General features: G+C 42.6%; 1 protein-coding gene and 1 pseudogene across 1 annotated transcript; one reads left to right on the forward strand and one right to left on the reverse strand.

The window, feature by feature from the left end:
- The first annotated feature begins 360 nt into the window (after positions 1 to 360).
- Positions 361 to 6253, forward strand: LOC129852831 (anaphase-promoting complex subunit 5-like; annotated as a pseudogene).
- A 3169-nt stretch (positions 6254 to 9422) lies between these two features.
- Positions 9423 to 14811, reverse strand: LOC129852771 (glutathione hydrolase 1 proenzyme-like). The gene is made up of 12 exons (XM_055918430.1): positions 14639 to 14811; positions 14287 to 14417; positions 14111 to 14200; positions 13553 to 13745; positions 13030 to 13190; positions 12745 to 12894; positions 11517 to 11653; positions 11175 to 11362; positions 10826 to 10953; positions 10568 to 10680; positions 10322 to 10435; positions 9423 to 10211 (listed from the first exon to the last, which is right to left on the reverse strand). The coding sequence occupies exons 1-12, from the start codon at positions 14809 to 14811 to the stop codon at positions 10065 to 10067; spliced, it is 1725 nt and encodes a 574-aa protein (XP_055774405.1). The 3' UTR covers positions 9423 to 10064.
- Between the last annotated feature and the right edge of the window lie 1893 nt (positions 14812 to 16704).

Raw genomic sequence — 16704 nt, forward strand, 5'->3', positions numbered from 1 at the left:
TATTTACCGCCGTTTAAAGTCATCGAAGAAGTTAACATATTTTCAAATTCATACAAGTACTACTGTCAATAATGCCATATGTTGCAGACTTCAAAATTGCTCACTACAGTATAAGATAGGTAGCTAGTCTCTCAAGTAGTTAACTAATAAGCAAGGAAATCAGTCTAGCTAGTTAACGTTTGCTAGCTACAGTAGCTTGATAACATGGTTTGCAAATTGATGCATGTTTTTCTTGATTATTTAGCTTCATACAAGGTTGTTGAAAAGTAACTTTATAATATTTAGAAGCTAACTTAGCTAGTTAACTTTTCAATTTAAACAATGTCAAGCGTACATGAAAGTTTGTATTTCAACCCAATGATGACCAATGGGGTGGTCCATGCCAACGTGTTTGGCATCAGAGATTGGGTGACTCCGTACAACATCTTCGTTCTGGCCTACTGTACGAGATGACCACGTCAAAAACAATTGCTCTTCGGGAAAGAAGACGCTTGAACAAACTCATCCTGCCTCTACAACAGGTTGGAATAGCTTATTGTTCACCTTTACAGCTTCTACTTTCCACTGTAAATTGCTTGCTTTTCTTTATCATAGGTTTTGTCTGTGTATTAGGGTCCAGACTTGACTCATGGCCAATTCCTGAAGACTGGAAGAATTTTGCCCTCAAACAGCATATGCTGTGAAACTCCAGTATGGATGAGTCCTCGATTCAACTGCAGTTACCTAGGCCTGTAATGTAAGAGGTCAGTGCTGCATGTCACCCTCCCCACTCCTTTCAGTACTATTGATTCTGAGGCATTTAAGACCAGTGTTTTTGGCAAGTACACATCATTTGAGCCAAAGGTCAGATCAAACGAACACTGTGTCTAGTTAGAGAGCACTGCTATATGAATTTCCTTTGAATTTATGGGACAGATTGTAGGATTGCTCACTGAATGCTAGTCTCTCATCATGACTGCGTCCTCTATGTTTTTAGGTCTGTTCATGAGACACATGCTCCTGGCCTACATCAAGCTGCCCTTCAAACAGGTGTACAAACTGTACAAAGCCCTGCAGCACTACTACCACAGTCACTACGCCCAGCCTGGTGATGGCCAGGTGGGGCTGCCTGCCCTGACTGCAGATGACTCTGACATGGACCTCACCAGCACAGAGGAGACTGTAGGGGAGAGGATGGAGGAGGAGGAGCTGGACACAGCACCACTGCATGAGTTATTAAAAGTAGAGGTGGTAGTAGAGGGGAGTACTGTGTCATCAGCTTATCCTTTGCAGTTTGCATATTTCTCATTTTCCCTATTTGAGACCTTGAAGTCTCCGCTACGCTGCCCTCAACCTGGCAGCACTGCACTGTCGCTTTGGTCACTAGTGAGTAGTGATGGGCATAGATATGGAAAGTCTGTATCAATATCAGTTGCAATTTATGTATGCAATATTGATTCATGTCAAAATGAAAATCAACTCCAACTCTTGACTCAGTCAACAGGCTGACCTGGCTCTACATGAGGCAATCCGCATCGCCCAGGAGTCCAATGATCACGTGTGCCTGCAGCACTGCCTGGTAGGAGCTTTTACGTTTGTGTTATATGCCCAACATACAGTATTTACACAATGTGTAGTCAAGGTTGGTCAGTGTCTATTTCACTTTCTCAGCACCAATACTGTACCTGTGTAATCATCCATGAATGTATTTGTCTCTTTCAGAGTTGGCTTTACACGCTGGAACAGATGAAAGGACCTGACAGCTCTGCGCTAACTGAAGACTCTGTGAAAATGGCCGTCCACTTCTGTCTACTGGTAAGAATTTCATATGCCTGCAGATGAGACTGGAGCACTTCAGGTTTACTTACCGTTTTATGCAATATCCTCTCAGTTTCCTGACTCTATGGCGGTTCAGTAGATCCAGGTGATTACTAACCCTCACATTACCACCATCCTCCTTACCAGTGCACCAAATCTGGAACCAACAAGACCCTGAACAGCTTCTACCCCCATGCCATAAGACTGCTAAATGGCTAATAAAATGTCTACCCGGATTACCTGCAATGACCCTTTTTTGCACTGACTCTATGCACCCACACACACTGGACTCTACCCACACACTCACACATGCTTCTACTGACATCCCCACACACAAATACACACACACGCTACATATGCCAACACGCACACACATGCATACTGATACCTCACTCACACACACACACACACACACACACACACACACACACACACACACACACACACACACACACACACACACACACACACACACACACACACACACACACACACACACACACACACACACACACACACATACACACACACACACCACATACGCTGCTACTACTTCCTATTGTCTATCCTGTTGCCTAGTCATTTTATCCCTACCTATTTCTACATAGCTACCTCAATTATTTTGTACCCCTGCACATTGACTCAGTACTGTTACTCCCTGTATATAGCCATGTTATTTTTACTCATTATTGTTATTTGTTGTTCACTGTGTAATAATTCCTCTTAACACTATTTTTCTGTAAATATATATATATCTTTTTTTGTAACTCTGCATTGTTGGAAAGGACCCGTAAATAAGTATTTCACTGTTAAGTCTACACCTGTTGTTTATGAAGCATGTGACAAATAAAATAGTTTTCAGAGGGGCTTTCCTTTCATTTGATTTTCTCTCCTCAGTACGTGGCATATCTGGGCATTCAGTCCCTGGTCCAGCAGGGGGCGATCCAGGGCAAGACAGACCATGAGCTCATGGATGCTCTGAAGGACACAGACATCCTGCAAAGTGCTGGAAGCACAGCCTGTCAGAGCTCATAGACATCAGCCTGGCTCAGACTACATCCATATGGATGATGAATGGCAAGAGGTGGGTCTCCTTCACTCATTCTGACATTCCCTGACATTCCCTGAGTCCACACTAAAAATAAAAGATTCAAACTGCAATGAATTTAATAAAAAATAACAAAACCTGGTTGTCACTCACATATTTGGCAGCAATGTGAACCACAATTCCCTCTGCCACCTGGCTGAGCTGCATGCTGAACAGATACTGTAGTTAGTACACCTCTTCCCACCTCTCTCTGGCTCCACTTCTGTCTCTGGCTCCACCGTGTATCTGTCTTCTGTCACATGTCCCTCAGGGCTGTTTCACAAGCATTGATGTGATCCAGATTACATCTCAGGAGATGTGCACTGGTACTGACTGTGAGTGAGACTTGTTTTAGTTCCTGTCCCTCTCTCCCTCCAGGGCCTGTATGGGGCTGTGTCTGAGGTCCTGAAGCATCTGAAGGAGCAGTTTCCCCCTCACACCCAACATGCCATGGTGAGGCAATCTGAACTCCTACTCATCTCTATCCATCAACTTTAGACTTGACCTCGATCACCATGTTTGGCACTTTTCTATCGATATAGTATACAGAATCACCATTGCCTCCTTATAGTTGGCAATGGCACCGACATGGCTGGTATGATGTGGACTTTAGTCAATTGTAAAGGTTTGTCTCCTCTATCACCCAGCTGTTGATGCTATGTGACCTCAAGATCCAGTTTGACAGAGCAATGAATGATGGGAAATACCACTTGGCAGAGCCCCATGTCACAGCCATTGCTGCCTTTAACAAAGCAGAGAGTCTCTATAGCTAAGGAAGTGTCTTGACTCAGAACACCTTTACACTTTCTTCCAGTGTTCTAGTTCAGGGGTTGCCAAACTTTTTCACTCAGGCCCCCCTTCCAGCATTGGGAACCCCCCCCCCCTCCCCTGTGCACGCGTCTCGTCTGTTTCTATAGGCACTGTTCATGACAAACTGTTCACACCCCCCTTGTTGGTGAAGATAAGTTTGCCGGTTTAAAGCTTATTTTCTGCAATTCTACACAATTTGTCATGGGGTGCAAAGAAAATTGTGCACATTTTCTTGCAATTCTATGCATTTTGCCATGTCTACTGTGTATTCATGTGATATTTGAGTCACAAAAAAATTACAGCAATATATATGGGCTAAAATAAAAATAAATAAAAATAATAACATTAGCTGACATGGGCTTGTTGATCTGGACTTTTCTGACAAGTTATAAATAGCTCTCTAAGGTATACAATGACTGACATGACAAGAGGAAAACTGATGATGCACTACCCAATTTTGAAATTGCACCTTGTGCATTCTACTATAACAACTTTCAAGAGTAAGTTTAAAGCCGTGCTGAGTCCCCCCCTCCCCCGCCAACCCCTCGGTCCCAGAGTTTGGGAACCACTGTTCTAGTTTACTGTATGTACAGGTACTGCCAAAATTAGGGAAACACTTGAGGAAATGAGGGTTCTGGCGGCTCTTGTGGTGTGGGGTACATTTTTCTTTAATGGTTTTGGTCTACTCAACCCCTTAGTGGGCAAGTTAAACGGCAATACATTCACAGCCATTCTGAGTGATCACCTTTAACCTATGGTGAATAATTTCTATACTGATTGGAGTGGTCTCTTCCAGGATGACAATGCCCCCATCCACAGGGCACAAGTGGTCAATGAATGGTTTGATGAGCATGAAAACTATGTAAACCATATGCATGGCTGTCTGTCTTCACAACCTAATTGAACACATAGGAGATTCTGGAGCGGCACCCGAGTTCTTTGACCATCAACAAACGCCAAATGATGGAATTTCTTGTCAAAGAATGGTGTCGCATCCCTTCAATAGGGTTCCAGACTCTTGTAGAATCTATGCCAAGGTGCATTGAGGCTGTTCTGGCGGGTCGTGGTGGCCCAACGCTCTATTAAGACACTTTATGTGGGTGTTTCCTTTATTTTGGCAGTTACCTGTATATGTGTTGTGTTAACAGGAAAGCTCAAGTGCCGAAGGCGCTGAACCGGACCACTAAAGCGTACAGTATCCTGCAGAGGCTGCAGCTGAACTGTGAGAAGACCAAGTACTCAGAGATGATCATCAGGTAGGCCAGGACACTAAATAAAAACACCAGACCTCCTCTGTCGATGGAGTCCTAGAATGTTGTTTGAATATGTGTTTATCAATTTGTCAAAGCTACAGTATTTGTTTGGCTAAGGATTGTGTGGCTGTGTTTATATTTGTGTGTGTGCCTTGTGCAGGGTGATGCTGGCCATTGCAGAGTTGCATTGAGAGTTGTCAGGTGTTGCCACAGCCCTTGCTCTCTTGCTGCAGGCCCTGGCCAGACAGCACCATCTACATGCCCTGGTCTCTGACTATCCTGCACCTGGCCTTCACTCAGGTGCAGGCAATATGTAAGCCTGGCATGGCCTACATACCACTGTATGCTTGGTGTATACACATATTCTCAGATATACAAATCTTTAATCTCTTGATCTTAATCTCTTGATGGAACTGCATACTGTATGCAAAGCAAACTCCCACATGTAGGCAAAACAAGGAAATTCATACTGGGTTATATTTAAAAACTCCATCAATAGTTTGTGTTGTTTTCTGTCACCTGTCCAGTTGATACTGGGAGTGTTGGAACAGACTCTGGGTGTCCTTCATTATCCCATCCTGGCCCATGAGCAGTCATGGATAAGGGCAGAGCTCTGATGCTGGCAGCCCACTGTCAGGTGGCCACTGCTGGGTCCCAGCCCAGTGGTCAGAGGCATGCACGTACCACACATCCCCAACAACAAAGCTTCATATCACTGTCTCAAAGAAATGTAAATGTTTGTTGGTGGTTAGGAGGACTTTACCATTTGAGTACACATAGGAGTCTCTCCGCATTGTATTTTCTTTTGAGTCACATAAGCAGTATCAGCAATGAGAATTACACTATAATTTTGGATATTTACACAACCCAAACGTCTGATTCCCTGTTGTCTCCCTCCAGGTCTGGGCCTGGCTATGCAGACGCTGGTTGAGGCTGTAGCCTACTTCTCCATGCTGGACCGTAAGGGGTGTCTGTGGGACATCCACTACCTGCAGGCCCGACTGCACCACACCCTGGGCCAAACCCCCCAATGCAACAAATGTGCCATGCTGTTCCACCTGCTGGACCAGGAGCTGCAGGCGCGGGGGCAGCCGTCGCCATGCGACTCTGAACAGTCATCACCACCCTGTCTTCACCACCCTAACACAGACCAGTACATATACTGGTGTACTCTCTTTGTCATGGACTTCACATTTCATGCTATCTTTTGTTTCAAATTGCTGCATTAGTAGAGAAACAACTGGTTTAGGCACTCCCAATTTACATTGCAAACGTGTATCATTTTTATACAATATAAAGATCAAACTTCAAGTGTCTCTAATCTTATCTCCCAAGTTTGTTGTCCTTTTTTCTTGTGAAACTGCGAACCTGAAAATCACTAATTTGTTCCACCTGAAAATGTTTCTGACTACACTACCACTAGATGGCGATCACAGCTATTGGAGAAAAAGTGCAGCCTGGCTGGGCCTCCCCACAATTTTTGTGTATTTTAATTTGCATACATAACACCCACATAGTATTTGAATTTCAGCATAGGGTACATACTAGTAGTCAACAAGGAGTTTAACCTTATTCAGGAAAGAATCCTTTCGAGGTTGTCATTGCCTCTGTTGTAGGATGTCAATAGAATAGATATCATCAACATATTTTTCCCAGTGGTGGGATCTCATCAGAGGTCAAGACAAAGATGTCTAGCATAGAGCATCTAATCATCTATGCTTATAGAATGAGGAAGGCTTACCCGAGCTGTCAGGGAGAGTCAGTTTTACCCACCACACGATGTGATGAATGACCGTAATATCAGAGCCGGGCAGAAGATGAATACGTTTTAGAGAGCAAGGTGATTATTCTTCAGTTAGAGCATGCCAATGAACAATGTAATTTCAACTATTTTAATGAAGTGAAAATATTTCCTAATTTTAATGGGATAGTTCTTAGATTAACTGAAATTAGATCTCTGTGTGTGTGTCATAACGTAACACATTCTGTGGGAAACTGAGTTAAGCAATGACACTGCATATTGTTTTGGTTAGTCTGGTGTAGATTTATGCAACCTCTGAGTGGTCATTTTTAAATGTGCCAGTCATGAGCGCCACTACGTTCACATTGTCTCTTCATAATGACACTGATCCAAGAAAAGGTCTTGTGAAACAATTTGGATCTTTTGAATATCCTTAATTGCCCTTTGGTTTGTATACAGAAGAAGCTTAGTCTAATAGCATTTAAAACATTACCTAACGTTGGTTTGCAAACACAGAAGTCTTATTACTGAAAGGAAGCAGTGACATGCTGAAACAGCCCTGAGCCTTCAAATATTTCATTCTGGCTCTTTAACCATTTCAGAGGTACAAACTAGAACCAACTTAGGTAAAAGGCAATTGACTATTTAACATTTGAGTGGGTTTGTTTTTCATAAATTCTTCATGTCCCTCTCGCATGAAAAATGCATTGTCATCATTACTTGAACTTTTTTGGTTGATTTCAACAGTTTACATTAGACAGGAAGAAAGTTTTTCTGTTCAATTGCCCAATCACTCTTACCATTAACATGTAGGTTTAGTCCAGGTGTGAAAGTTCTACAATTGAAGCTGTATGTTTCTGAATGTTTGCACAAGAAGCACTCTGTAAGGCCCCAGGCATGTTTAGCTACCTCACTCTATAAACACAGAGATGGTGGGCCTCATGGAACAGAAAGGGGACAGAGCCTGTGTAAATACACACAGTAAATATACACACGCTGCATAATTCACTCTGCTCTTGTGTGTGTGCGTGTTTATATCTCTGGAGATGAAGAGAGCTGCAGCCGTGGAATGGCCGGTCTTTTCATCAGACAACTCTAGATGGGCTATGTGATCATTGACGCTAGATGTTCTCTGCACCAGTGGCCTCCCCTGTATGTGAGCACTGAGCCTTAACATTGACACTAGACTGTTCAGGCCTGTGCTGTCATGAGGATCACAGTAGTCGGGGGTATGGGATATGTTCTATTAGCACAGTTAAGATGAGCTGTGTCAAAGGTTGAAAAACACTTGCTTTACTATTTATGTATATAATGTATAGCTTCATTAGCCATCCTTTCCCATCTGCCCACAGGCCGAATGCTGTCTGACTGAATATGAATAATTTCGCTCTCACAAGGAAGCAGAGAGTAGAGTTTACACAGAAAGGGTCTCAGGCCACATTCCTTTAATTTGTCTCATCCCCTTCATCTACACTGATTTTGAAGTGACATCAATAAAGGATCATAGCTTTCACTTGGATTCACCTGGTCAGTATATGTCGTGGAAAGAGCAGGTGTTCCTAATGTTTTGTATATTTAGTGTATATCATTCTCATGGAGATTTTCACATCTATGTTGTTAAATGTTTGACTCTTTATTCAACTGCCAAGTCACCAACTTTGCCACCTATGGTCCTACTGGTGAGGTCTATTAGCATGCTTGTCTTTTCAGTTATTGAGAACCTCATAAAAGAGAAGAGCAATTTGATAGAGAGGAAGTATTTAGGGTGAGTCCTATACGTGTGATTTATTGTCTATTTAGCTTCCTATACTTCACTGGTCTATGGAAGCACAGGCAGTTCAATGGCTTCAGTGATTAATCCAATTGGAGGTTTTTGTAGAAGCCACAGCTGGTGCCAAATGCCACATCTTGCCAAGATTTGTCAGAAGGAAACTGCTGGGTATTTTGTTCTTCAAACTGTTAAAGGCCAAATGTTTTTGTATGAAATGGTACTTCAGTCAGTTGGTTAGACATAATGTAGCTGTTATTAACATATTGTGTACTTTAAAATGTTCTGCTAAAACCTTGCTTCAATAATTTGATTTCATACCACAGTAACATTAGTTCAGCAGTTAGGTTACAGTTATCAAAGCAGAGAAGGATGTCCCTAAGAATATGGGGAACAGGCAGAGTAATGTGAAATATGTATTTGTTTAAAATGTTTAATAACAAGCATGGCAACAAGCATGGCATGAGAACATTGCAAGTTTAAAAATATATAACTGCACATGTATTGTTTTTAAATACACTACATTCACTTACTCGATATTAAACATTAAAAATGTGTCTTTTTAACAATCCTCATCACAAAGAAAAAAAAAAAATACCATTTGAATAGGTCAATGGCAGCCATATTTGAGCCCTTATTAACAGCAGGCCCCCATGGGCAATGGGCAGAGTTGAGATGAAATCAGTAAAACAGAAATCACCATTTTAGAGTTACAGATCAGAATTCTCATGAAAATAAAAATGTAGCTACCTGTGACCAACATCTTCATAAGGCAGATGGTAGACCTGTAGCCTGGTTGCCAGATCTGTTTGTGCTTTAGCCAACCCATAAAGCACAAACAGATCTGACAACCTGACCTGTTAAGACCTGAGGTGGAAGTCGAGGAGTTTTCAGTGACCAACTGTGGTATTTTACATGGTTAAAACATACAGACCATTTTTCCTTGATGGAGAGACAAAACAGTAATTTCTCTATATTTGATTTATTCAATGGACAGAGACAAACTACTTTGACAACCTTTCATATTGGTGTTCACATTATCCCCTAAAACATGACCTTTCTTAAATCTCAGACAAATGCCTATTTTTCTGTCAAACAGAATGATTGCTCATCATCACAGAGTAATTTGACTAATATGTTGGCTAATATTTCATAAGCAAACTATTTCAGAATGTACATCAGGGGATCCATGGCGTCCATTTCAGTTCTGGCCCATTGGTATTTACATCCAGCAGGAAACGACAGTTACAGTGCAGCGTTCTGCTACCCCACTGCATTGCATAAATACACTTCTTTCTTTAGGATAATTGACAATGATCTCTTGATACAGCAAGGATTTAAAAAATGCCACTCTCAGAGTTGCAATCGCACTTCTTTTTCAAAACACAAAAATAAATAATACTGAAATAAAAGCAGAAATGTTGCCGATTATTTGGTGTGAAGGGAGGAGGTATTGATGTGGGGTAAAGTCATTTTCCAGGTCTTGAAATGAATTTAGGCTGAAGAAAAAGTGGCTGTGCCTCCTTGAGGAGCCATTGTTTGCGTCTCATTGCAGATACATGGCCTCTATGGCCCTGTCTCTTAATGTCCCTGTTTCTTTATGGAGACTCAGTAGCCCGCTGGATAACCCCCTTTTCTGGGGTCGGACTCAGCACAGAGCCGCTCCCCCTGTCGCACCACCGCCTGAACTACTGATCCAGGAGTCATCAGCAGCTCTGTGACATGGTTCTTCTGTACCAGACCATCTAATACACTCTATTACACACACACACAGATTACATTTCAGTTACCCAAAAGCTTTTTCAAATGAATTTGTATTTTTTTATCGAACAATATTCTATGCAACATTGTACAAAATTACCCACCTTTTCAAAGCCATGCTCCACTACTGTCATATTTGGGTTAAGTTGATTGTGAATTCGAGGTTGTGCCACAGCTTTTTTGAGGTCGTAGTCAAAGAACAAGGAATTCAGAATCACCTATGTAAATGTGAAAAGGAAGCTACTTATACTCTGATTCATCACAATATCACAATGTAAGGATAGATGGCTGTCATGTGTAGGCTTTATCTGTTTTAGATTATCAATTTATTTGTATGGCTCAAGACTTACTAGGGCTGTCGCTGTGGTGATCTTTGTTCCACCAGAGGCTCCCACCACCATTTTCACTCTATTGTCTTTGTCCAAGATAATAGTTGGGCACATAGAAGATAGAGGCCTTTTACCTAAAACAGAGAGACAGCTAAATATTCAAAGTTATTCTCAGAAAACAAACCAGCCAAGGCTCAAATTGGGGCCATGTATAAATTGAGAACTTTCAGTAGCTTACCGGCAATAAGGATATTGATTTTAGTTCCTATACTATCTCACCAGGCTGGATGAAGTTGTTAGGAGATGGAGGGATTCCCAAGCCGTTGGTGATGTATGGAGAGCTGAAGTCATCCATCTCATCATTGAAAATGATGCCAGTTGATCGGGACATGACTTTGGAGCCAAAACTGAAGATGGGAAATGATAGGAGTTACGTATCCTATGAATGTTATTTTACGGTTAAATGAAAACAGAGAATCCTCAGTAAGACCATCGGCAAGCAAAGGGTGTTTAGAGTGCACGTATGCTATATTAATGATCTGTCTCTGGATATCTATAATCTACCCTGTAGCATTGTGTATTCATCAGTCCTATTGTCTCAGGAGGTCTTGCCTTGTAGGAATCTTACTATAGATTGATTGTGCTGGTGGCAGCCACAGCACTTCCATCCTCTGCTATGATGGACAGGTGTGCTGTCCCGTGATTGTCGGGGACAGAATAATCTGGCTCATAGTAGCTGTCGGGATGAGTGGTGTCATCTGTGATCTTACTCCTGATCCCATCAGCAAAGTAGTCTGAGGTCATGTTGTGGATGAGCTGGAGAGAAGATGAAATCATCAGTAAAAAAAATAGGAATTCCGTTGGTGAACAGCCTATTCTTTAAACAACTACAAACCATCTTTATTTCAAAGTCAAATATATATTTGTGAGTGAAACTGTGTATTTGAAAAATGGGATTCAGGGTTCTCACATCAGTGATATTGAGATAGCGTGGGTCCCCTAGTCTGCTTCTCTTGGCATAAGCAAATCGGAATGCTTCCACGATACGGTGATATGTCAAAGTCCTTTTCTCGGACGTAGAGACACTCGTGCCAGTAAAATTATACCCTGAAGAAAAAAACACCAAAAATATTGATGTAATATTTCAGCCTAAAGAATAACAATTTGTTCATTTATCAGCGATACAGTAGATTTAATGTACAGTACCAGTCAAAAGTTTGGACACACCTATTCATTCCAAGGTTTTTCTTTATTTTTACTATTTTCTACATTGTAGAATAATAGTGAAGACATCAAACTATGAAATCACACATATAGAATCATGTAGTAGCCAAAAAAGTGTAAAGCAAATCAAAATATTTTATATTTGAAATCCTTCAAAGTAGCCACCCTTTGCCTTGATGACAGCTTTGCACACTCTTGGCATTCTCTCAACCAGCTTCATGAGGTAGTCACCTGGAATGCATTTCAATTAACAGGTGTGCCTTGTTAAAAGTTAATTTGTGGAATTTCATCCTTCTTAACGCATTTGAACCAAGTGTTGTGAGTGAGTGTTGTGACAAGGTAGTGTTGGTATACAGAAGATAGCTGTATTTGGTAAAAGACCAAGTCCATTTTATGTCAAGAACAGCTCAAATAAGCAAAGGGAAATGATAGTCCATCATTACTTTAAGACATGAAGGTCAGTCAATTCGGAAAATGTCAAGAACTTTATTTTCGCTCTTCTTCACTAACAGCAAATTATTGCATCTTTTTATTATATTTAGCTACATGTTTTTTTGTCATGAATAAGACATAATTTATTCCCCATTTGGACAAGGCTACTAGGCTACTGTTGCCTTCTTGCAATGCAATACTTCAACCCCTGCAAACTGTGCCTTCGTATGGTCTAAAGTTTACGAGAGGATAAGCACATTCTCACAGTCAACTTCAGTTTTTATAAATGTCAACTTTTGAGTGAAAACTGGTGCATGCATGTTTTGGGGCATATTTTGTGCATATGCAACGTTTATAAATGAGGCCCCTGGTGAATTAACTGTGGCTGAATTAGTGTATAGGGTTGGTGGTCGTTACGGAGGGGGTGGAAACAGTGTCCAAGCGGAATACAGTGGAAGGAAACCTGACAGGGGAAGGAAACCTGAAATCCTCTGGTCTGCATGGCTGAGTTCAGACTCAGAGTTAGCTAGGCTGCTGCTCACCGTCCACTATGTTGAGTATGAGTGCCAGGACTGGGCCGCTGGAGGGGGCGTCTGGGACGCGCATGGTGTACTCTCCCACGGTCAGCTTCAGTGGGTTCTCATTCAACACAGGCCGGTACTCGAGCAGGTCCTCCAGGGTTATAATCCCACCTGAGAAGAGGAAATAACTGCTCAAGAAGCACATCGACACACTGCCTATAAGATCTGTCTCGCTTGATCATCCTCATAGTGTACAACAAGAATGATGAGATGTAATAGGATTTTATAATGCACAAATATAAAGACCTGCTGCCTGGATGTCATCCACAATTGTCTGTGCCATTGTCCCATTGTAAAAAACATTCGGTCCCTCCTCTGCTATCCTCTCGTAGGTGTCTGCTAGTTTGGGAAATTTAACGATGTCATTTTCCTTCAGGATGTTTTTCTGGGAGTCACAGAACACTTCACTGGAATACAAAATCAAGAACAGAGAACTTATTATCAGGAGTTATTCAAGCAAACCCATAGAATAAAAGGACCAGAATTCCCATCGCTTTGTCATCATAGGTTTTACAGTGGCCAATCAAATACATCATCAGTGGTCATAATAAATCACAGAGGAAGCCATGAATGACATCAAAATAATCACATTTTATTGGTTGAAATATGTGGTACTCTGTGATAAAAATCAACTAATCCTATTACAGCACTTCAAAGTGCATTACATTCACGCTGATATTAAAAGGTACATTTATAGAAGTGGTTGTAGTTGTAATATTGCATTTACAGATAAAAAACCACAACATTTCAGTGTTTGTCCTGTCCTCACCACATGTTGGCATCTCCTTGAATAGCGTCCTTGTTCTTGGAGATGGCTTTGGCCAGGGCTTTGCCTATAGGGAAACCGATGCGTGCCAAAGCAATGCTTGGCTCAAACAGCTCCTTCCATGGCAGCCTGCCATGTCTCCTGTGTGCCATTTCGTAACCACGGATCTCCCCAGGAATGGCAATAGACAATCCACCTGTTATGCAGAGAAGACTTTACCACCATTTGCACAAAGTTGAAACCCTGCTCACAAAGGATTTGAAATACATATCAGTATATTTCCTCATTTTGACAGATGAAACTGTTGCCCTCTTGTTGTAGCCATGCATATGATGGAGACATTTAGACCCAATGTTCCTTAGAATGATGGAAAACCAGGGAAGAGGATGCCAGAAGGTTCTACTATTCCCGCAGTGTTATCTTCTCTCTATCCCCATCTCACTGTGATACACTACAGCTATCGTATTACTGTTCAGCTGTTATCTTAGGATGGATTGAACCACAGAACCTGCCTAACCTATCCTGTACCTGACGTACATTCCAGAACAGTAGAACTGGTACCTTTCCGAGAAAGCTGGGTGTTATTGCCAAACATGTCTTCTGTCGCGTTCATGGGTGCTGTCTCCCTCGCGTCAATGGTTTCAACCTTCCCTGTCGAGCAGTGATACAAAATGCAGACATGGATGTGTTTATTAGCATTTTTTAATTTGTGGAGGCTTGAGGACACACTGACTCACCTGCGGAAGCGTTATAGATCGTGAAGAAGAGCCCCCCTCCAATGCCCATGCTGTGAGCGTTCAGGAGGCCAACACACAGCAGGGCGGCGATAGATGCATCCACCGCTGAGCCATTCCTCTTCAGAATGTCCCTAGGTACACACACACACACACACACACACACACACACACACACACACACACACACACACACACACACACACACACACACACACACACACACACACACACACACACACACACACACACACACACACTCCTTGTAGAGCTTAATCATGTCCTGTCATTTGACTGCGTACCATGAATCATTGTATCTCAGTAGGAATTAGTTGGCTAGTGTAACATTACTTACCTCCCCACCTCAGAGCACGTTCCAGCATCTGCAGCCACGGCAGCTTTGGAGTAGAAATGGTCTGAGGGGGAGATGGGGCTCTTGTTTCCCACCCCCATGAACACCCCCACGAACACTCCCACTGCAGCCACCAGCAAAACTACCAGCCCAGCCACCAGGGATTTTCTGACCATTTTCCTGCCCAGGGGAACCAACACACCAACACATCTTACAGTTAGACAGGAGCCTTACAGGTATATTTATTCTTGATTGATTGAATTTATTAGATCATTAAAAGTAGTAGGCTGTGGGTGGTTGATTTAGCGGTTTAGCCGCTAGATGCACATGTCTCCGGTGCACATGTACTGCTGCAGCATGGGTTCTAATCCAGCCCACTGCTATTTCACCACTCTATACTTCACCTTGATCTCTCTATCAAATAAACAAACAAAGACAAAAAGAAAAATAGATACAAAACAATATATATACAGTACCATTCAAAAGTTTGGACACACCTACTCATTCAAGGGTTTTTCTTTATTTTTTACTATTTTCTACATTGTAGAATAATAGTGAAGACATCAAAACTATGAAATAACACATATGGAATCATGTAGTAACCAAAAAAGTGTTAAACAAATCAAAATATAAATAGATTCTTCAAAGTAGCCACCCTTTACCTTGATGACAGCTTTTGTGTTGTTGTTTGTGTCACACTGCTTTGCTTTATCTTGGCCAGGTCGCAGTTGTAAATGAGAACTTGTTCTCAACTAGCCTACCTGGTTAAATAAAGGTGAAATAAAATAAATAAATAAAAAATGGTGGGATTCGAAATGGTCGGTAATCTGTTTGTTAACTTGGCTTTCGAAGACCTTAGAAAGGCAGGGTAGGATTGTCACGTTCCTGACCTGTTTCTGTTAGTTTTGTATGTGTTAGTTGGTCAGGACGTGAGTTTGGGTGGGCAGTCTATGTTTTCTGTTTCTATGTTTGTTTAAGGGTTGCCTGGTATGGCTCTCAATTAGAGGCAGGTGTTTGGCTTTTCCTCTAATTGAGAGTCATATTAAGGTAGGTGTTTTCACACTGTTGGTTGTGGGTGGCTGTCTCCTGTGTCTGTGTATGTCGTTGCGCCACATGGGACTGTTTCGGTTTTGTTTGTTCGTTCGTTTTATGTAGGCAGTTTTCGTGTTCATGCTTTCTTCGTGTTTCATGTGAGTTCGTCGTTCAGGTCTGTCTACATCGTTTATTTGTTTTGTATCTTCAAGTGTTCGTTCGTGTTTTCTGTTTTGTTTATTAAACATCATGTCTAAGTAACACGCTGCGTCTTGGTTCAATCCATGCTCCTCCTCTTCGGGAAGAGGAGGAGGAGAACCGTTACAGAACCACCCACCTATCCAGAGCCAAGCAGCGTGAGTTCGAGCAGTGGACATGGGAGGACGTGTTAAATGGAAAAGGTTGCTACACATGGGAGGAGATCCGAGCCGGAAGAGATCGCCTTCCATGGGAACAGCTGGAGGCGATTAGGAGAGCGGAGTCAACGGGAGAGAGAGACCGGATTTATGAAGGTAAGCGGCTAGCACGGAAGCCCGTGAAGAAACCCCAAAAATGTATTGGGGGGGGAGGGTAAGAGGTAGCGGGCCAAGGGCAGGTAGGAGACCTGCGCCCACTTCCCAGGCTAACCGTGGAGAGCGGGAGTACGGGCAGACGACGTGTTACGCAGTAGAGCGCACGGTGTCTCCTGTACGTGTGCATAGCCCGGTGCGGGTTATTCCATCTCCCCGCACTGGCAGGGCTAGATTGAGTATTGAGCCGGATGTCATGAAGCCGGCCCTACATATCTGGCCACCAGTGCGTCTCCTCGGGCCGGCATACATGGCACCAGCCTTACGCATGGTGTCCCCGGTTCGCCTACATAGCCCTGTGCGGGTTATTCCACCTCCCCGCACTGGTCGGGTGACGGGGAGCATTCAACCAGGTAAGGTTGGGCAGGCTCAATGCTCAAGGGAGCCAGTACACTTGCACAGTCCGGTATTTCCGGCGCTACCTCCCCGCCCCAGCCCAGTACCACCAGTGCCTACACCACGCACCAG

This window comes from Salvelinus fontinalis, chromosome 4, assembly GCF_029448725.1.
Source record: "Salvelinus fontinalis isolate EN_2023a chromosome 4, ASM2944872v1, whole genome shotgun sequence".
Taxonomy (NCBI): domain Eukaryota; kingdom Metazoa; phylum Chordata; class Actinopteri; order Salmoniformes; family Salmonidae; genus Salvelinus; species Salvelinus fontinalis.